The 18920-nt window shown below is 40.8% G+C and overlaps 1 protein-coding gene across 1 annotated transcript in view; it reads right to left on the minus strand.

Annotated features, from left to right (window-relative positions):
• Positions 1–9245: 9245 nt before the first annotated feature.
• Positions 9246–18920, minus strand: part of LOC120940671 (enoyl-CoA delta isomerase 2-like) — a 50416-nt gene continuing 40741 nt past the window's right edge. Inside the window, exons 5-9 of the mRNA XM_040353652.1 lie at positions 18296–18398; positions 15897–16017; positions 14544–14633; positions 12986–13129; positions 9246–9777 (exon numbers count right to left, since the gene is read on the minus strand). Coding sequence (XP_040209586.1) covers positions 9622–9777; positions 12986–13129; positions 14544–14633; positions 15897–16017; positions 18296–18398 — 614 coding nt within the window. The 3' untranslated portion in view covers positions 9246–9621. The remainder of the gene's footprint in view (positions 9778–12985; positions 13130–14543; positions 14634–15896; positions 16018–18295; positions 18399–18920) is intronic.

Here is an 18920-nt window from a genome sequence, read left to right on the forward strand (position 1 = left end):
TTGGTTAAGTTGCCTAATAATTCTGCACAGTAATAGTAGTCACCTGCACACACAGATATCCCCCGAAAATAACTAACACTAAAAACAAACTAAAAACTACTTCCAAAAAAATTCAGCTTTGATATTAATGAGTTTTTGGGGTTCATTGAGAACATGGTTGTTGTTCAATAATAAAATGAATCCTCAAAAAATACAACTTGCCTAATAATTATGCACTACCTGTATACTTCTAGCATCAATACCATATTATGGTTCTACAATCTGACAGGTGCGCTTTATATGTTGTCCATTTTTATATCTACATTTTGTTGTTGAAATGTTATTAATCATTGTGCACATATTTACCTTCCTGAATGAGGCTCACAGGACCGCTCTCTTCCTCCTGCTCTTCTGCTTGAGAAGTTGGGGTGGTGGGGGGGGAAGCTCCTCAGCTTGCTCCTCAACAGGAGCTGGGGTTGGGGAGTGGGAGGGCCCTGGCTGCTCCTCCTCATGCATCTCCTCCTCTGCCGCATCCTCCTCTGCCGCATCCTCCTCTGCCGCATCCTCCTCCTCCTCCTCATCGGCCTGGCGCCTTCTGCGCTTGGCGCGGACAACTGGCATTGGAGCTCCTATAATAACACAATGTTCATATATTATATAAATGTTTTCTAATGACGTATGCAAATTCTGTGTACTCTGCTGTATTGTATATGAATACAAATTGATTTATATAGACAGTTAACCAATGGGACAATGTTATATTAAAGGGTCTTGTGGGCACTACAGGGGACTGAGCGTGAGCTGGGATGCAACCATGTTAAAATGAGCTGTTTTTGTCTCCTTTGTTTTGTTCAGACCATCTCATGTTAAAAAAAGGGCCTGATGGAGCACACGGGATTACTATAACAACCCCACTCCTAACACAGGAATTTAGTGGTAATCTATATATATAAAACTCAACGTGTGTGTGTGCATAAATGTATGTATGTATGTATGTATGTATGTATGTATGTATGTATGTTCCAGCATCACGTACAAACGGCTAAAGATATTTATATGAAACTTGGCACACAGGTTACTTATATGTCAGCCACAAACATAGGATAGGTGGTTTAAACCTTACCCACCCCCACTTGCCATGGTCGGGGTTTTTCTTTAAAGTCCCATGCAAAGCAATGGGAAAATTATGTTCCCACATAACTTCTGTGTTCCTGTCTGCTGTCCCATGTCTTTTTTCAGTACTATGAATACCTTGGCTGGTGGTGATATATGTTAGCACAACATGGCATCTTGGTTAACAACATCTGACCTTACATGAATTACATATGACCTTACATAACTGTCACCAAAGGAGCTGCGGTGGCTCCACGCGATTGCCACTGCACTGACAAGTGATTCACCTCTGCAGCTAGGGGTTCGGATCCCGCTCTCGGCTACCTGTGAATTGAGTTTGGTGGTCTCAGCCCCGCCCCTGGTGGGTGTGCTATGCGAGGTTGGGTTGGGAGGACCCCCTCACACCCGCCATTGCCAACCGGGGCATGGAGAAAGGTGGCAGATTGCCTCTGGGGGAGGCCTCCCAACTCCTGCAGGCCGGCTCCTCTCTCTTTCGAGTTCACGCACAAAATACACTTTTTAAAAAAAAAACATAACTGTCAACAATAACTTACCTGGATGATATTTAGCCCGAAGACGTCTGACCTGATCCATTTGGCGCCTCTTCAGGTCAGACCACTTCTTCACAATTGCATTGTGGTCGTGTTGGCCGCCAAAGTCAGCGATTAGGGCGCTGACCACAGCCCTTTTCTCTGGCTGCCTCCGCAGCTTATCGTATCCTGTTTCCAGGAACTTCTGCAAGATGAAGAACAAAGTATATTGTAATACTTCTGTTGACAGCCTTATGGATATATGACGTAAATGTATGCTATTCAACAATTGGAAGCATTCTCGCCTTATTAATCAATGACAGGGGTAACATGACAGATTTTATATCCTGCCATTTCGGTCGCCACCTTTTTTGCATAAATATAGCAGCCATTATCATTTGCATAATTATGAATATATTATTAACAACACAGGATACACGTATAGGGGAGATATGCGTTGCTAACTCTTTTCCCTGTCAGGAGCCTAACGCCCCGGGGGTCAGAGACGGGACCTTTTCGGAGGGCCACTGACGTATGTACCCGTCGCAGTTTTTTGTGATGTCACTCTTTAGGTGTGTGCACATTTTTCACTGCATCCGGGTGGAGTTTTTGGGTTGTGTTTTGCACGCCACAGGCTTTTCAACAGGAAAAAAACAGCTGGAGGCAGAATGGTTGCAAAACACTACGGGTTTGTTACCTAACTCTGGGTTTCAAGACCAGTCCACCTCCAGCTGTTGCAAAACTACTACTCCCATCAGCCACGGTCTGTCAGTGCATGCTAAGAATTTTACTTTTGCTGCATCTAGGGTGCCACAGTTTAGAGACCCGTGCATAAAGGCCTGAAAAATGGGGGCCTGCAGAACTTACAATACTAGAAGTGCCAGCATTCCCAGGCATGCTGGAAGTTGTAGTTCTGCAACATCTAAAGGGCAATATGTATTCGAACGTCCTTGGGCCTTGAGGACACTGAAGTCAGGACGTTCGCATACGTCCTATGTCCAAAAATTTTTTAAATTCATTATGCTAAATAACAAGGAAAAGTGCCTAAATACACATTTGCCAACCAGGGTGTCTGCAGCTGTCCAGGCATGCTGGGACTTGTAGTTTTGGAAAAGCAGGAGACACATTTTTTGTGAAATACTAATATCTGATCATATATACTAACTTTTAAACTAGACTAAAATGCAGTTGAAGATAATGAAATAACAGTGGTCGAAATACTTACACAAATCAGCAAATTTTCCTCAGATACAGTGAAATTACTTCCAACCATCTTGCTCTGCGATTGCGTTGCGATCAAAAAGTTGGAAACTGGCAAGGGTCCAGGAAATGGTCGCGTGTTGTTCGCGTGTTGATTGCGCTGCTTGGACCGAGATGGGTCCATATGGCTTCGGCTGTATGGACCACAGTAACTCTTTTCCCTGTCAGGAGCCTAACGCCCCGGGGGGTCAGAGACGGGACCTTTTCGGAGGACCACTGACGTATGCAACCGCCGCAGTTTTTTGTGATGTCAGTCTTTAGGTGTGTGCAAATTTTTCCTTGCACCGGGTGGAGTTTTTGGGTTGTGTTTTGCACGCCACAGGCTTTTCAACAGGAAAAAAACAGCTGGAGGCAGGATGGTTGCAAAACACTACGGGTTTGTTACCTAACTCTGGGTTTCAAGACCAGTCCACCTCCAGCTGTTGCAAAACTACTACTCCCATCAGCCACGGTCTGTCAGTGCATGCTAAGAATTTTACTTTTGCTGCATCTAGGGTGCCACAGTTTAGAGACCCGTGCATAAAGGCCTGAAAAACGGGGGCCTGCAGAACTTACAATACTAGAAGTGCCAGCATTCCCAGGCATGCTGGAAGTTGTAGTTCTGCAACATCTAAAGGGCAATATGTATTCGAACGTCCTTGGGCCTTGAGGACACTGAAGTCAGGACGTTCGCATACGTCCTATGTCCAAAAAAATGTTAAATTCATTATGCTAAATAACAAGGAAAAGTGCCTAAATACACATTTGCCAACCAGGGTGTCTGCAGCTGTCCAGGCATGCTGGGACTTGTAGTTTTGTAAAAGCAGGAGACACATTTTTTGTGAAATACTAATATCTGATCATATATACTAACTTTTAAACTAGACTAAAATGCAGTTGAAGATGATGAAATAACAGTGGTCAAAATACTTACACAAATCAGCAACTTTTCCTCAGACTTAGTGAAATTGCTTCCAACCATGTTGCTGTGTGATTGCGCTGCGATCATAAGTTGGAAACTGGCAAGGCTCCAGGAAATGGTCGCGTGTTGTTCGCGCAATTGCGCATGCGCGATCGAAAAATCGCAATCGCAATATGTATTTTGGTTAAAATATCATACATATTCGATTTCAGAGTGCTGCTACAGCAGTTTTCGAAATATCTGCAATCAATTTCGCATTCGCATGTTGCAATATTTCGATAAAATATCAGGAATATTCTGAGCCAATCAGAGCGCTCCTCCAGCATATCTCGAAATTGCGCAATAAATATCGCATTCGCATGTTGCGATATTTCGATAAAATATCACGAATATTCTGAGCCAATCAGAGCGCTCCTCCAGCATATCTCGAAATTCCGCAATAAATGTCGCATTCGCATGTTGCGATATTTCGATAAAATATCACGAATATTCTGAGCCAATCAGAGCGCTCCTCCAGCATATCTCGAAATTCCGCAATAAATATCGCATTCGCATGTTGCGATATTTCGATAAAATATCACGAATATTCTAAGCCAATCAGAGCGCTCCTACCGCAGTTATTAAAAAATCGCAATTATTTTCGCATTCGCAATAGCGAAAAATCGCAATCAATTAATTTCGATAAAATATCACGAATATTCGAATTTAGCGAATATATCTCGAATATTCGAATATATATTCGAGATATATCGCGAAATCGAATATGGCATATTCTGCTCAACACTATGTGTAAGTTATACAGACAGGGTTAGGGTTACAGATAGGGTTACAGATAGGGTTAGGGTTACAGACAGGGTTAGGGTTACAGATAGGGTTACAGATAGGGTTAGGGTTACGGGTTAGGGTTACAGATAGGGTTACAGACAGGGTTAGGGTTACAGATAGGGTTAGGGTTACAGATAGGGTTAGGGTTATAGATAGGGTTAGGGTTACAGACTGTAACCCTAACCCTATCTGTAACCCTAACCCTATCTGTAACCCTAACCCTGTCTGTAACCCTAACCCTTACACTACCTGATCGATACACCATCATACCTGATGTTTTAAAGCACGATATTCCAAACAATTTAGGAATGTTAGGTGATTTATGGCCTTTAAGGATTAAAAACGGACTCTGCGACAACTACGTAATTTTCCATGGGAGTTTTGCCATGGATCCCCCTCCGGCATGGGGTGTTAGTCCCCTTGAGACAACTTTTCCATCACTATTGTGGCCAGAAAGAGTCCCTGTGGCTTTTAAAAATTGCCTGCCCATTGAAGTCTATGGCGGTTCGCCGGGTTCGCCCACATTTGAGGAAGGTCGTGTTCGCGAACGCAACATTTTAGGTTCGCGACATCACTATACTTTAGTGCACTGCTCAATTCCAGTGATGTTACATGGAAAAACACATGTACAAATATAGCAACTAAGATTCAACAGAGTGATATAGCAGCATTAATACCGATTTTGCCTTCTCCCAAATGTTGGCAAAATTAGGCAAAATTACTCAAAATTTAAACTGTTTCTGCACTGGAAAAAAGCTGTTGATTGTCTGCAGAGTGAATCTGAAAGGGAGTATCTTTTTCATTATTAATCATCGGATACACTTGCAGTGTTCTAATGTGCAAAATTCTTGGTCTGCATCCCTTTAGAAGCAATAAACCCATTGGGATTATCTTCAATTTTTTGTGACAGGATGTCTAAAATTTGATATGTATCCTTGGCTAGGTTCACACTGTTGCGTGTAAATCTCACATGTTCACAGCCAAAACACACTGCACTTTGCAGATGCATAGTGGTGCCAATAAACGTGCTGCCTTTTTGGGGTACATGCGGCATTTTTTTTTAGAAAAGGTGCAGAGACCGTTTTCATGTGTTTTCAGCAGGTACAGCGGCCCATTCACATGAATGGGGTACAAACACGACATAATATGAACCTAGCCTTAGGCTGGCCATACAAAACCACTTCCATTCCAGGCCTTTTCTGGCATTTTTTGTTTACAGGTAACAATCTGTCTTTTTTGCTAGAAGATTACTTAGAACCCCAAACATTTATAGGTTTTTTTTAAAGCAGAGGCCCTAGAGAATTAATTGGTGGGTGTTGCAATTTTTTACATCACACGATATTAGTGCAGCAGTTTTTCAAACGTAATTATTTTGGAAAACGTACTTTTAATGCAAAAAAACCTCACCATACATAACCCAATTTTTTGTAAAATATAAAAGATGATGTTACACGGAGAAAATGGATACCAAACATGTCAGCTTTAAAATTGCGCACGCCTGTACAATGGTGAAAAATTGCTTACATTTTATAATCCATAATATCCTTTAAAAGCCTTTACAGGTTGCCATTTTAGATTTACAGAGGAGGTCTATTGTTAGAATTACTAATTATGATCTGATCTTTGTGGCAATACCCCACTTGTGTAGAACGATCGCTGTTTGCGTGCAGAACCAACACGTGTACTTATCTTTGCACGGCACAGGGAGACTGGGGGCACTTTAAAAATAATATTAAATTATTAACTTACTTTTTTTTTTTTTTACCGTTGCTTTCATTTTTTTTAACATTTTTATTGCTGTCACAGGGAATGTATACACGCTTGTGACAGCCACTCTTTGTGGAGAGATCTGGGGTCTATTAGACCCCAAATTCCTCCTCTGTTTTAAAAAGCATTCAAAACACCAAGATCAGTGTTTTGTAATGCTTTTGATTTTTTTTAAATAGTGCCGTTGACATCTGGGTCAACCAGAAGTGATGTCAGGTCATCGCGTCTGGGTTACCAGGCATAGCCGATCATAGTTGATATGGGCTTTGTTTGGCTCTCCGACCAGCCGGCTGACATGTCCGTTGGTCGTCCAGTGGGATGGGAGAGCCCAAGAAAGCCGCAGAAGGCTCCCCTACCGCTGCTTGTTAAAGCAATCCAGTGTGCCAGGGTTGAGTTCACCTGCTGGTGGCACTGGGGTTCACTTTGCAGATTGCTGTAGTTGCAGTGTCCACCAGCAGGTGCTTAGAGTGCAGGTTATTTGCAGTGTGCAGCTTGCAGTAGGGGGATAAAGATTTGTGTCGTTCACTGTGGCAGGATCTAACTGAGGAGGAGCTGTTGGGAAACATTCTGACTGCACATGCCTTAGCTGTCGAAGGCAGATTCAGGTCTGTTCTGAGTTGCTATTTCAGTTTACCTCTCAGGGCCATGATGTTTTCACTCCCCCATTTACTTTGTACCAGGCTGGATTTTTGGGATGGTTGCTTCTGTGCATTGTTTAATTGAGAAATGTGAGCAAGGAAGAGACAAACTGACTTTAGTTCAACCTCTATTACAAGCTTGGTCAGAGATCATATCCCCAGTGCAAGATGAGTCACATAAGTACCCTGCCACCAGTAAGCACACTTCCCCTGTATGCAATCCATTGAAAGCTCCCCCTGCAGTGCCGTTACCCATGACAACATCTCAGGCCTCTTCCTGTATTTCTGATACTCTTCCCTCTATTCTTCCTAGTACTGTTACTATCTTACCATCAGCAGTGCAGTCTGGTCAGCACAAGGCAACTACATGCAGGACTCCAATCTAAGCCAAAGAAAAATAAACAAAACTTGTCTCCTGCTCTTATAACTGTGCCACTATCCATGTAGCCTGCTGATCCTGTTCCCAATGATCCAGTGCCTGGTGCGATCCAGTCCTCCTCCATGCAGACGACTGCTGCTGATGTAATCCAGTCCTCGTCCATGCAGACAGCTGCTGATGCGATCCAGTCCTCATCCATGCAGATGACTGCTGCTGATGCGATCCAGTCCTCCTCTATGCAGAATGCTGATGCAATCCAGTCCTCCTCCATGCAGCCGCTTGCTGCTGATGTCCATGCCTCCTCCATGCTGATGGTGTTCATTCCTCTTCCATGCTGCTGCTTGCCGAGGGTGTACAATCCTTCTCCATGCTGCCCTCTGTTGCCAAGACTGCCGGGGGTGAACTATCTGTTGCCAAGCTTGCCACGGCGGGTTCTCAGGCTGCCGCTGTCCTGATGGACCATGCCGATTCCGGAGGCTGCCTCCCCTCTGGACTGTGCTGATTCCGGGGGCTGCCACCCCTCTGGACTGTGCTGATTTCAGAACTGCCGCCTGGCCGGACTGCACTATATCCAGGGTTGCTTCCCAGTTGGACTATGTTGATACCTGTACCACTGCCTGTTACCCAGCCTGCTGATCCGGTGCCTGCTTCCCAGCCTGCCTCTGGATGTCCTGTGCCCAACAACCTGCCTGACTCTGAGGGGTATGACCAGAAGAAAACCCAGCTAGTTTACGGGACTCAGATGGTGGAGTTCTCACCAAGCCTTCGGACGTTGGCAGTGGCATAATCGGTTGGCTTGCAGGGCCTTGTGGAGCGTCCGGAGAACGCTCCTTTAGGGGGGGGGGGGATTTGTCAGTGTTGAGTTCACCTGCTGGTGGCACTGGGGTTCACTTTGCAGATTGCTGCAGTTCCAGTTTCCACCAGCAGGTGTCACCCAGAAGCCAGCAGTTTTTGATAAGCCACACCTGGCTCCAGCTGCCAGGTGGATATTTAAGGCTGCTCCTCCCTTCCCCCAGGGCGTCACGATTCTGTTCCCTTCCTTTGCCTGATCCAGTTTGTGCCTCTCTGCCTTGTTCCTGCCTCCCCCTGCCTTGCTTCTATTTGAGTACCCTGTTGAGATCCCACTTCCTTGCATTGCCTGTACCCTTGTCCTTTAGATAGTTTTGTATTTAGTTAGTAGTTAGGTTCTATTGTTATTTTTCTTTTGGGGTTTATTTAGGTTCATGTTTACTGTGTGCTGTGTTCGTTGTTTGCTGTGTTTCACTGTAAATAAATATCACTTTAATATATATATCCTTTGTTTGGTCTCAGTTCCCGTGTGTAGCCTATGTGTCTTGTCACCTTTTAGACGCTGATTCTGACACAGTGGCTAGTTGGCCGCTAGGACTGCTTTTACAAGAGAGATGACTGCTGGCTCTAAGAAAAAAAACAAAAAAACATCAGCTGCAGGCATCCTCCCGGTATAACCAGTATGTTACTGGTCCGGGAGTGGCTATTCAATTTTCCTTTAGATTTACCAAAACCATAAAATATGAGATCAAACCTAGACGCTTTCAGTTTGTATGCAATCAGGTACGTCCTTGCGCTACATAGTTGAAGGTAAGTCTAAAGTAAATTGAACAAGAAAATTGCATAATATACTGTATGGCCGGCATAAGATCACACAAGCAGGGAATCCCCTTTCTGGGTTCTGTATACCAACTGTGTACAGAATGCCTCCAGGTTGCCATATTACATAACATTTTACAGAAAGGTTACATTGCTGCAGATTAAAAAAGTATTTTTTAATAACATTCAATTACATTTTGGCTTGTGTAGCAATTGTGTATGCTTTATTTTATATATTTGTTGCTATTTTTTTTCCACATGCTCTTTACATTTTTTCTTCACTATTAATTTTAATGCTTTTTTAAAGAAATTGGACAAATGTTCTGATTTGCACCGAAAATTTTAGTTACGTAAAAACTCTCATCCCTAATAGCAGCCTTGCAAGTCCAAAAGACTGGTCAAAAAAAAAAAATTGTAATGAAATGTATGATTTTTTTCTCCATCGTATGCCGACAACTGTATTTAATGTCTGTAATATGACAAAATAAAACTGTCTTTGGAAATGAGAAGTGAGAGCTTGTGACACTAAACTTGTTCAGAACTGAAATTAAGAATTCCCGTTAATATTTTGTGTGTATTTGTTCTAGACATTTTATTCGGAAAAATGAGAAGGAAAAAAAATTAGATCTTTGATTTTCTTGAGAAGAATTGTTGTATAGCATTAAGCGAATCCTCAGAGTTTGCTCTTTTAGTGAGAAGTTCCATCTCTTTTTTACATACAGCATGAAGTTTCTCTTTATCCACACTGCGAACCAACTGTTTCGAGAGAGCCAGACACTAATAAAAAAAGACAGCAGTGTTAATTTGTTACATCAATGCACATTATTATAGTTCAAACTTTTCTGGATAATATTTGCAATTATGTTTGCCAACTATAATTAATATCAGACAAGGTGGATATTGGGTTCCACCATGCCAAGACATTGTATCCTGACAGCAGTGGGTGCAAATGATTGGCTGCAGCTGCTGATCGATAAAAAAATTCCAACATTTTAATTTAACGAACAATGTCTGAGTGTGGGCAGCCACACACTGATACAAGTTTTTCTGGTCCCTCCTGAACCAGCCAAATTTCGATCAGTGTATGGCCAGCTTAGTAGCAGAGCACTATACTGCTCATATCTCAATACAAAATTATAGACTGATCTATACATATTCTCTTAGCTTAACCTGTAACTGGTTTTCCCATAACAGTTGCTCATCATAAATTATAAACTACCTGATACACAGATTATCAAAAAGGACATGCTTACAAATTATCATAAAACAAATTAAAATTAATTTGGCTCACTAAACCCACCATGAAGTTCAAGAATACCGCACACAGTGCTGAACCTTATTGGTAATTTTCTCTGGCCTTTTTCAAGAATTTGTTAACAAAGGGCATGGGTAACTGGGCATTTCCATGGGCACCAATTCAAAAAGATTTTTGTGATGCTGTTCAGTGAGAAGAGGGCATTTTATAAAAAAAAAAACTACACAAAGTTTTAGGCAGGTGTGAAAAAATGCGGTAAATTAAGAATGCTTTGAGAAATAAGTCTTAATCATTTATTTTTATCAATTAAAATGGAAAGTAAATGAACAGAAGAGAAATCTAAATCAGACCACCCTTTGCCGTAAAAACAGCATCAATTCTTCAATAAACACTTGCATACAGTTCTTGACGGAACTCGGCAGGTAGGCTGTTCCAAACATCTTGGAGAACTAATCACAGATCTTCTCTGGATGTAGGCTGTCTCAAATCCTTCTGTCTACACGTAATCCCAGACAGACTGTGTAGATCAGGGTTCTGTGGGGGCCAAACCATCACTTCCAACACATCTTGTTGTTATTTTCACTAAAGATACCGGGTAGCTCTTAATGACATTGGCTGTATGTTCAGGGTTGTCATCCTGCTGCAGAATACATTTGAGGCCAATAACATGCCTCCCCGATGGTATGGCATGATGGATAAGTATCTGTCCTCAGCATTGAGGACATTATTAATCCTGACCAATTCTCCATTACTCGTGCAGAAATACATCTCCAAACTTGCAAGGAACCTCCACCATGCTTCACTGTTGCATGCAGACACTTATTATTGTACCGCTCTCCAGCTCTTTGGTGAACATACTGCCTCCTGCTAAAGCCAAATATTTAAAATTTTAACTCATTATTCCAGAGCACCTGCTGTCATTTTTCTGCACCCCAGTTCCTATGTTTTAGTGCATAGTTGAGTTGCTTAGCCTTGTTTAAATTTTGAAGGTATGGCTTTTTGGCCGCAATTCTTCCATGAAGACCAGTTCTGGGCAGAATTCTCCAAATGGTAGATGGGAGTTCCACTGATTTTCGCCAGTTCTGTACTGACGATACTGCTGGACATCCTTCATTGTCAAAGGGAAGTAAGCATAATGTGTCTTTCATCTGCTGAATGAGGTTTCCTTGGCTGACCACTGTGTCTACGGTCCTCAGTGTTGCCCATTTCTTTGTACTTCTTCAAAATAGCTTGAACAGCACATCTTGAAACCCAGTCTGCTTTGAAATATTTGTCTGGGGAGCTCTTTCTAACGCAGTATACCTACCTTGTGTCTTGTTTTTGTGCTTAGCCTTGCCATGGTGTAGGAATTGTGACATTAACCGGTCTTCTACAACCTTACTGCTGCCTGTGGGGGCACTCGACAGGAGGTAGGGGCCAGGAGAGTCGAAGAGGGACCCGAGAAGAGGAGGATCAGGGCTGCTCTGTGCAAAACCATTGCAACAGAGCAGGGAAGTATAACTTGTTTGTTACTTTTAGAGAAAAAAAAAAACACGATTTTACAATCACTTTAATTACTGTTTTTTTTTTCAACCTACATAAGAAGTTGATGATCATAAGCACCAACTTGGTATAATTGGTTAATCATACACCTGATTCAAATCCTTAAAAATTCCTGACTTTGTGCATCCAGATTCAGATAGGTTCCACCCCCCCCCCCCCCAACTTCTCTTTTGTGGGGCAGAGAGGATGTGAGAAGGAGGCTTGTTGTCCCTTAAAAATGGGCCGAGGTGCCTTGCTGCCCTTCCTAGCAAAGTACTTTACCAACGTTGAAGACATATGGCCTGCTATGGTTCTGTAGTGGGTACACCCGCATAATACCCCCTCCCCTTTTCTGGGCACCCAGGCTGCATCATGTCTGGATAAGGGTCTTTTAAAAATGCTTCCAGGAACCCCACATGGTTTTTCATTTGTTTTTAAAATGTACTGGAAAAAGGGAGCTTCCAGATATAATATCCTACCCATAGATGAATGAGTACACACAGCACAAAGCACAGCTATAAACCATTTGTGGATTGTGGTGTGCTGTAATAAAGCACACCATACCTAATTGTGTGATGTCAACCCATTTAAATTGGCTGAGGTGCCTTTAAACAGCACATCTTAGCTTATGGGAACATGCTGCATTAATGCACATGTTACCATAGCATATAGTGTTGAAGGGGCTTAACACTATTTTCTATGAGTAAAGTGGTTAAAAATCGTTACATTTACCTAGTGAAGTGACAAACCTTGGGTGATACACAGAGAATAAACAAATCCTCCTACATACCTACTACCTGTTTAGCTGCAGCCCTCTCTTCTCTACAGCCTTATAAAACAGACAAATCAAAAGATGTTATCAGCTTCAGAAAGCAGGGGTGGGGATCTGATATCACACACTGCACACCATAGAGCAGGAAACTGAGTGTAATCTGAGACCTAAGTAGAGGGCAAGGATCTCCCCCCTCTACAGTCTCACAGAAACATGCACAGCTGAGGCTGTCAATCACCATCTGTGTGCTACAGGAGGGGGTGGGGCCATCTCCCAAGATTCTGTTTTCAGCATAGTGACTAATGCAGATAGAGTGAAGACAGAGGAGACGAAACTCACATTAGATGCTTTAGAATGAGGCTAGTACACACTATAGAGGGATTTGCTCTATTCATTTTTCATTTCAGAGGTTTACAACCACTAAAGTAAAAACTTACATTTTTAGGAAAGGTGGCATAAGATTTCAACCTTGCCCAAACTTCCTGCTGAAAGGTACTGTCAGGAAAAACTTCAGTGACCAGTCCAAGGTTACAAGCTTCACGAGCCGTTAGCGTCTTGTTGAAAAGTAATACCTCAATAGCCTACAAAAAAATACATGAAAGTGTAGTCAAATAATGATGTATATGGGTGTCACTATTAGTGATCATGTTAAATATCTGGAAAATATTGCTGGCCGATCTTTATGCCAATTAATATCTGACAATATCAGTGGTAACCCCTGTCAGTTTATTTTTTACCATCCCTGTCCCATTGCAGAGATTTCCCTTCACTTCCTGCCCCATAGCCAAACAGGAAGTGAGAGGAAATCTATGCAAATTAAGGGAATCCTTTGCCCCCAGGCCCCACTCGGAAATTTCCGGGTGGGTCTTAAACAACAAGGGGTGTGGCCTTAACAGGAAGGGGTGGGTCCTATTTAAATTAGAGGTTGCACAAGTTTAGTCAGGCCTAGAGAAGCACAAAACCTAAATACACTACTGAGAGAGCCATAGATAATTTGCTTCATATCTGTAATAAAATACTTCCGATACCTATATAGCCATATTAATTGACAGCTCTAAATGATCTGTTTGACATTTATATTACATGATCACTAATAATGACACCCATATACATACGTTACTATCAATAACGGTGTGCTTTATATTTATCATTACCTTCCAGCTGACATCCACTCTATAGTGTGTTACATCTACTTCTCAACAAAATGTATCTCTTATACTACCAGGTAGGACACATAAATACAATATTGTATATATATATATATATATATATATATATATATATATATATATATATATATATATATATATATATATATATATATATATTATGCTTTTAAGCAATACATTTATAGTCAAAATAAAGAAAAAAATAATACACTGTGTGCACTCACATATTTTGTGGAGATATCCGTTAGTAATGTGTATGCTGCTAATTATGCTATGTTTTCACATATTTTGTATTGTTAACTCTTTTTTATCAATACATTGTAGATACAAGATTGACCTTCTTATAGACACCCCTGAAGAAGTAGACATAGAAACTCTGAAACGCGCCGGGTGAACTACGAGAAATGTATTGTCAGTCATTGTGGTGATTGTTGTACCTTTTATACAGTAACTGTAACCATTCCAATACATTTTATTCTACTGTGTATATATTCTAATAAACAATATGTTTTTTTCTATACAAAAAAAATCTCAGTGCCCTAAAAGTCCACTTAGGGGATATTCTTTCTCGATTTATTCTAACCTATACCAATATATTGAATTAATTTACCACTAAACGGACTTGTGTCTATTTCCTGGTACTAAATCACAGCCAAGTTAAAAGGTACATAAACTCCCTGTTTCTATAAGGGCTTGCAGTGAGTTTCATTCAACCAGGTGTGTCAGAGGAGCTAAGGTTGTTCTTGGAGTCAAGGCGCATGAACGGGGAACCCAAATTACCAAGTGGCTCCTTCAGGGGGTAGTGCTACAATTACAAGCAGATTACCTTTGTCAAGCCCATTATTCTTGGGAAGGTATAAGAAGAGCATGCTTCTGGATGTTGGCCAAGTTTGCTGAAAGGCGTGTTAAATGTAGCCTGTAAATAGAACAGAGATCAGAAATATTCTTACAGGTCAAATATTTAGCTTTAAAACGGCTTAGGAAAAATATTTTCTATACAAACTTAATTCCATATAATGTATATTTTTTTCTGTCTGTTTTACTGGCAGTTCTATTTGAGAGCCACATGGCGTGTTGTGCAACTTCTTCTCTCTATGCAATGAGCTGAATTGAGAATAACTGGTCTGCATTAGCTCATAAATAAATAATGTGTGTTCCCAGAGTACCACATTGGCAAAAACCTGATTTTTAGTAATGTGGTTGTCTGCAGTACAGCTATTCTGTCTGCCATTTAATTTAAAGAAATAAAAATAAAAACTACTGACACATCCACTGCCCTACTGACACTTTCCACTGCTCTAATGACTGACACCATCCACATTTAAAGGTAAGTTTGTATTTTTACGGTGACATTTGATTATATTTTTCAAAATTTTCCTTACTATTTAGTTAGGCCTTGCTAATTAGTTTCTTTATAAATAAAAATGGTGCTGAACCCCAGTGATCTTTGATCTCTTTCATGTTGTTCCGGTAGATCTCCACCTGCTACATTATCAATTACGGTATTAGATGTTTGCATTGCAAATAATGCAAAATATACCGCTCAAGGCCCTCTTTTCAATTCTCAACTCCAGGTTTTGAGGGTGCTGGATCCTCATGGAGTCCAAAACAACTGCTACGCTTCCAAACATAACAAATGAAGGCCGTGCTCCATGCTTCTGTCCACTGAATAACTTTACTGTTCTGATAAGCTAGTCTCTCCCTAACAAATGCCCACATTGCCTGTCAGCTCAATAAAGTTATAAATGAGCAGGTTTGTGTAACATGGCCTAATAATGGATAAGTGCACTTTCAAGCACTAATCGTCCAAATGCCCACACACCCTCCTGATCACACCTGTGTATAATATCACTGACCCCAGCTGAGATACTAGCAAATAACTGATGCTGCAGCTTATGTATGTATGGCTTGTTACCATAGCCTTCAGGAAGAGATGGCAAAAAGGGGCACATTGGCTTTTTTCAAAAGAGAGAAGTTAGTATAATTATATATAGGGGTGACCAGGATTGTACACCTATTACTGGAAAGAAAAGAAACCCTTGATTATGAGATTTATATATTTCTATAGGCACATTGAAACTATCTCTATCATCTGACAAAAATATTTTTAATGAAAACTTCTATATATATAAAAAAAAAAAAAAAAAAAAAAAAAAAATCAGTACACAACATTATTTACCTGGTCAGATGCATATACAAGGTCACATAAGCCAAGAATTGTTGTACCAATACCAATAGCAGGTCCATTCACCATGGCCACAAGTGGCTTTGGAAAGTCAATGAATTTACACACAAAATCCCTGAATAAAGAGTAAAGAGTAAATGGGTAGTATTGTGTGTTGGGCTAATTATTATGAAGATGTTTATTGGCATTGGCAACAGCATGCAGAGAATTCATTACAATTTTAATTTAATTTTACAGCAGCTTATATTTGAGTCTTTTTTAAATACTGATATCCCTAATCTTTATAAAGAAACAGTCTCATATTTAATGCTGATATTTGTAAAGTATGTTCGGATCTAAGCTAGCCATACAACCCTAGTGCAATTCAAAAAGATAAACATGTTCTATAGAAAAAAAAAATCCCTCATTTACCAAGCTACAATGGCTTCTAACAAAAACCTGTACTTATTCCCCCTTATCTTTTGTACCTAAATTGTATCCTAAAAATGATTAAAAAATACAATCTACAAAAATATAATAGGAGCTTACCAGTCATTCTGGGGGGCAGAAAAATGTGATGCCGAATCTGTCCCCTGCAGCTTATATTTTCCTATTTACATGTATTCAGTCACTGACCCTCTGCTCTGCCCCCCTCCCCCCCGCACTCACTGGCTAAGGAGGGGGCAGGAGCGGCTACCGGTCAGGTATCTGGGTGGATCCTGACATTAAAGTTGCCCCCCCCCCCAAAATCCATTCCAGACCCTTATCCTAGCATGCAGCCTGACAGGAAAGGAGGGGGGACAACCATGTCTGTTTTTATAGTAGTACACATAGAATTTCTCCCTTTTTTTTATATATATTTTCATTTTAATATAATGATTTAATAAAGTTGTATTTTATTGGATTACATTTTTCAGGTTTCTGCTTTTGTTTTCTGGCTTTCATTATATCATGTATTTCACCTTTGTCTCTTTACCTAGCTGGTTGCTATTTTTACTAATGACAATACATTATTTGTTTATTTTTTAACAGAGAAGACAATACATTATTATTATTATTATTATTATACAGGATTTATATGGCTTCAACAGTTTGCACAGCACTTTACAATATAAAAGGAGACAATACAGCAACAATACAATTTAATTCAAGAGGGTTAGGAAGGCCCTGGTTCTGCGAGCCTACAATCTAATAGAGTGGGGCTGGTGTAACAAAAGGTAGTAACTGTAAGGGATAAACTGATGAGGGGAGTAGAAGAATAGGCCTTCAGGGAGGCCTATTCTGAAGGCAGAATAGGCCTCCCTGAAGAAAAGATGAGTTTCCAGGGATCGCCTAAAAGTGGACAGAGTAATGCTTTAGATAGAGTGGCAACCTACTCTCCTGAGTGGGTATTATTTGCCGGAGATTTTAACAATATATTGGACTATGGGTTAGACACCTCCAACCCGAACAGAGCACCCAACACACAGTTATCCCATCGGGCCTCATCTGCGGGGTCTTACAGAATTCTGGAGATGGAAACACCCTAACACTAAATGTTACTCAAATTTTCCTCAGTGTATGCTACTTCCTCCAGAATTGACCTCGCCTTTGGCACTGGTGCTATGGGGCTGGTGGTGCTCGATGCTACATACCTCCCAGGGGGGCTATTGCAAGTGTCTTTGCAATTAGAGGATAGTAGACCCTATGGTCTCTGTCAGCTGATTCGGGGCTGGGTGGATGACATGTTGGTTGAGCCACAGGTCCAATCAATATGACATCTTGCTGGCAGATAAATGAAGAATCTTTTACAGTATCGACTGTATGGGAGGCATTCAAGGTAACTATTATGGGGATATATATATCTGCTATTAAGGTGGCTAGATTTGAACATAATCATGTCACCTCTGTTTAACAAGACTGACTAGGATTGTGCCTGCTCACATGCTGACTCTCCCTCCCCTGAAACTCTAGCTAACTTACAGTTTGCCAGACAAGAGTTTGGTTTACATTACAAGAAGCCTACACATGACTCCTTTACAGAAGGGGGCCAAAAGAATATTTGAACAGGGAGACAAAAATGGGAAACTTTTGACATTCCTCATGTCAGATGCTCTCCCCAAGATGGTTATCCCTTAGCTCACCTCTCCCGCTGGTGAGCTAATCACTTCTAGAGAGGGAATCCTTCCGATTTTGGTGTCCTACTATTCAGATTTATACTCACCTATTGCACCGTATGTTAGGGAAGACCTTGTGACAGGGCTTAAGCCATTACATTTCCCTTTTTACCTGAGACTTGTGATTTACTTTATACCTCTTTAAGGGAGGAGAAAATGTCAACTGCGATAGGCTCTTTTCCCAACTATAAGGCACCCGGTTTTACCGTGATAACAATCTTTGGTTTATGTGCTGATTTGGAAAATAAAGAGCAATACCTTACAACATTTGTTGACTCTTTTATCATGTCCTCCAGGTTTTCGTTGATTCTTCCAAGAGCATTATTTAAATCATTGCCACTGCTAAAGTAATCACCATATCCTGCACATACATAAAATGGAAGGTTCGTTTTTAAAACAACTTAAAAAGCAACATCCATGAAGAAAATAAATGCTGGAATTCAAAGATTAATACAGGAGGTAAAAATGTACTTTGTTTAGCAATTGTTGACATACAAAACCCCATTACATATACAGTACAGACCAAAAGTTTGGACACACCTTCTCATTCAAAGAGTTTTCTTTATTTTCATGACTATGAAAATTGTAGATTCACACTGAAGGCATCAAAACTATGAATTAACACATGTGGAATTATACATAACAAAAAAGTGTGAAACAACTGAAAATATATTTCATATTCTAGGTTCTTCAAAGTAGCCACATTTAGTGAACACACAAAATCTTGCCATTTTGCGCGATCACGCATCGCTATTGTGTGAATGCAGCTTTTGAGTGCATAACTCACTGATGGCTACTGAGTAGCCTTTGATAGGAATAATTCAGAACCTTGGAGGGTTTAAAGGTATACTCATATAATAAATTCCAAGCGTTCTCTGATTGT

This window comes from Rana temporaria, chromosome 5, assembly GCF_905171775.1.
Source record: "Rana temporaria chromosome 5, aRanTem1.1, whole genome shotgun sequence".
Classification (NCBI taxonomy): domain Eukaryota; kingdom Metazoa; phylum Chordata; class Amphibia; order Anura; family Ranidae; genus Rana; species Rana temporaria.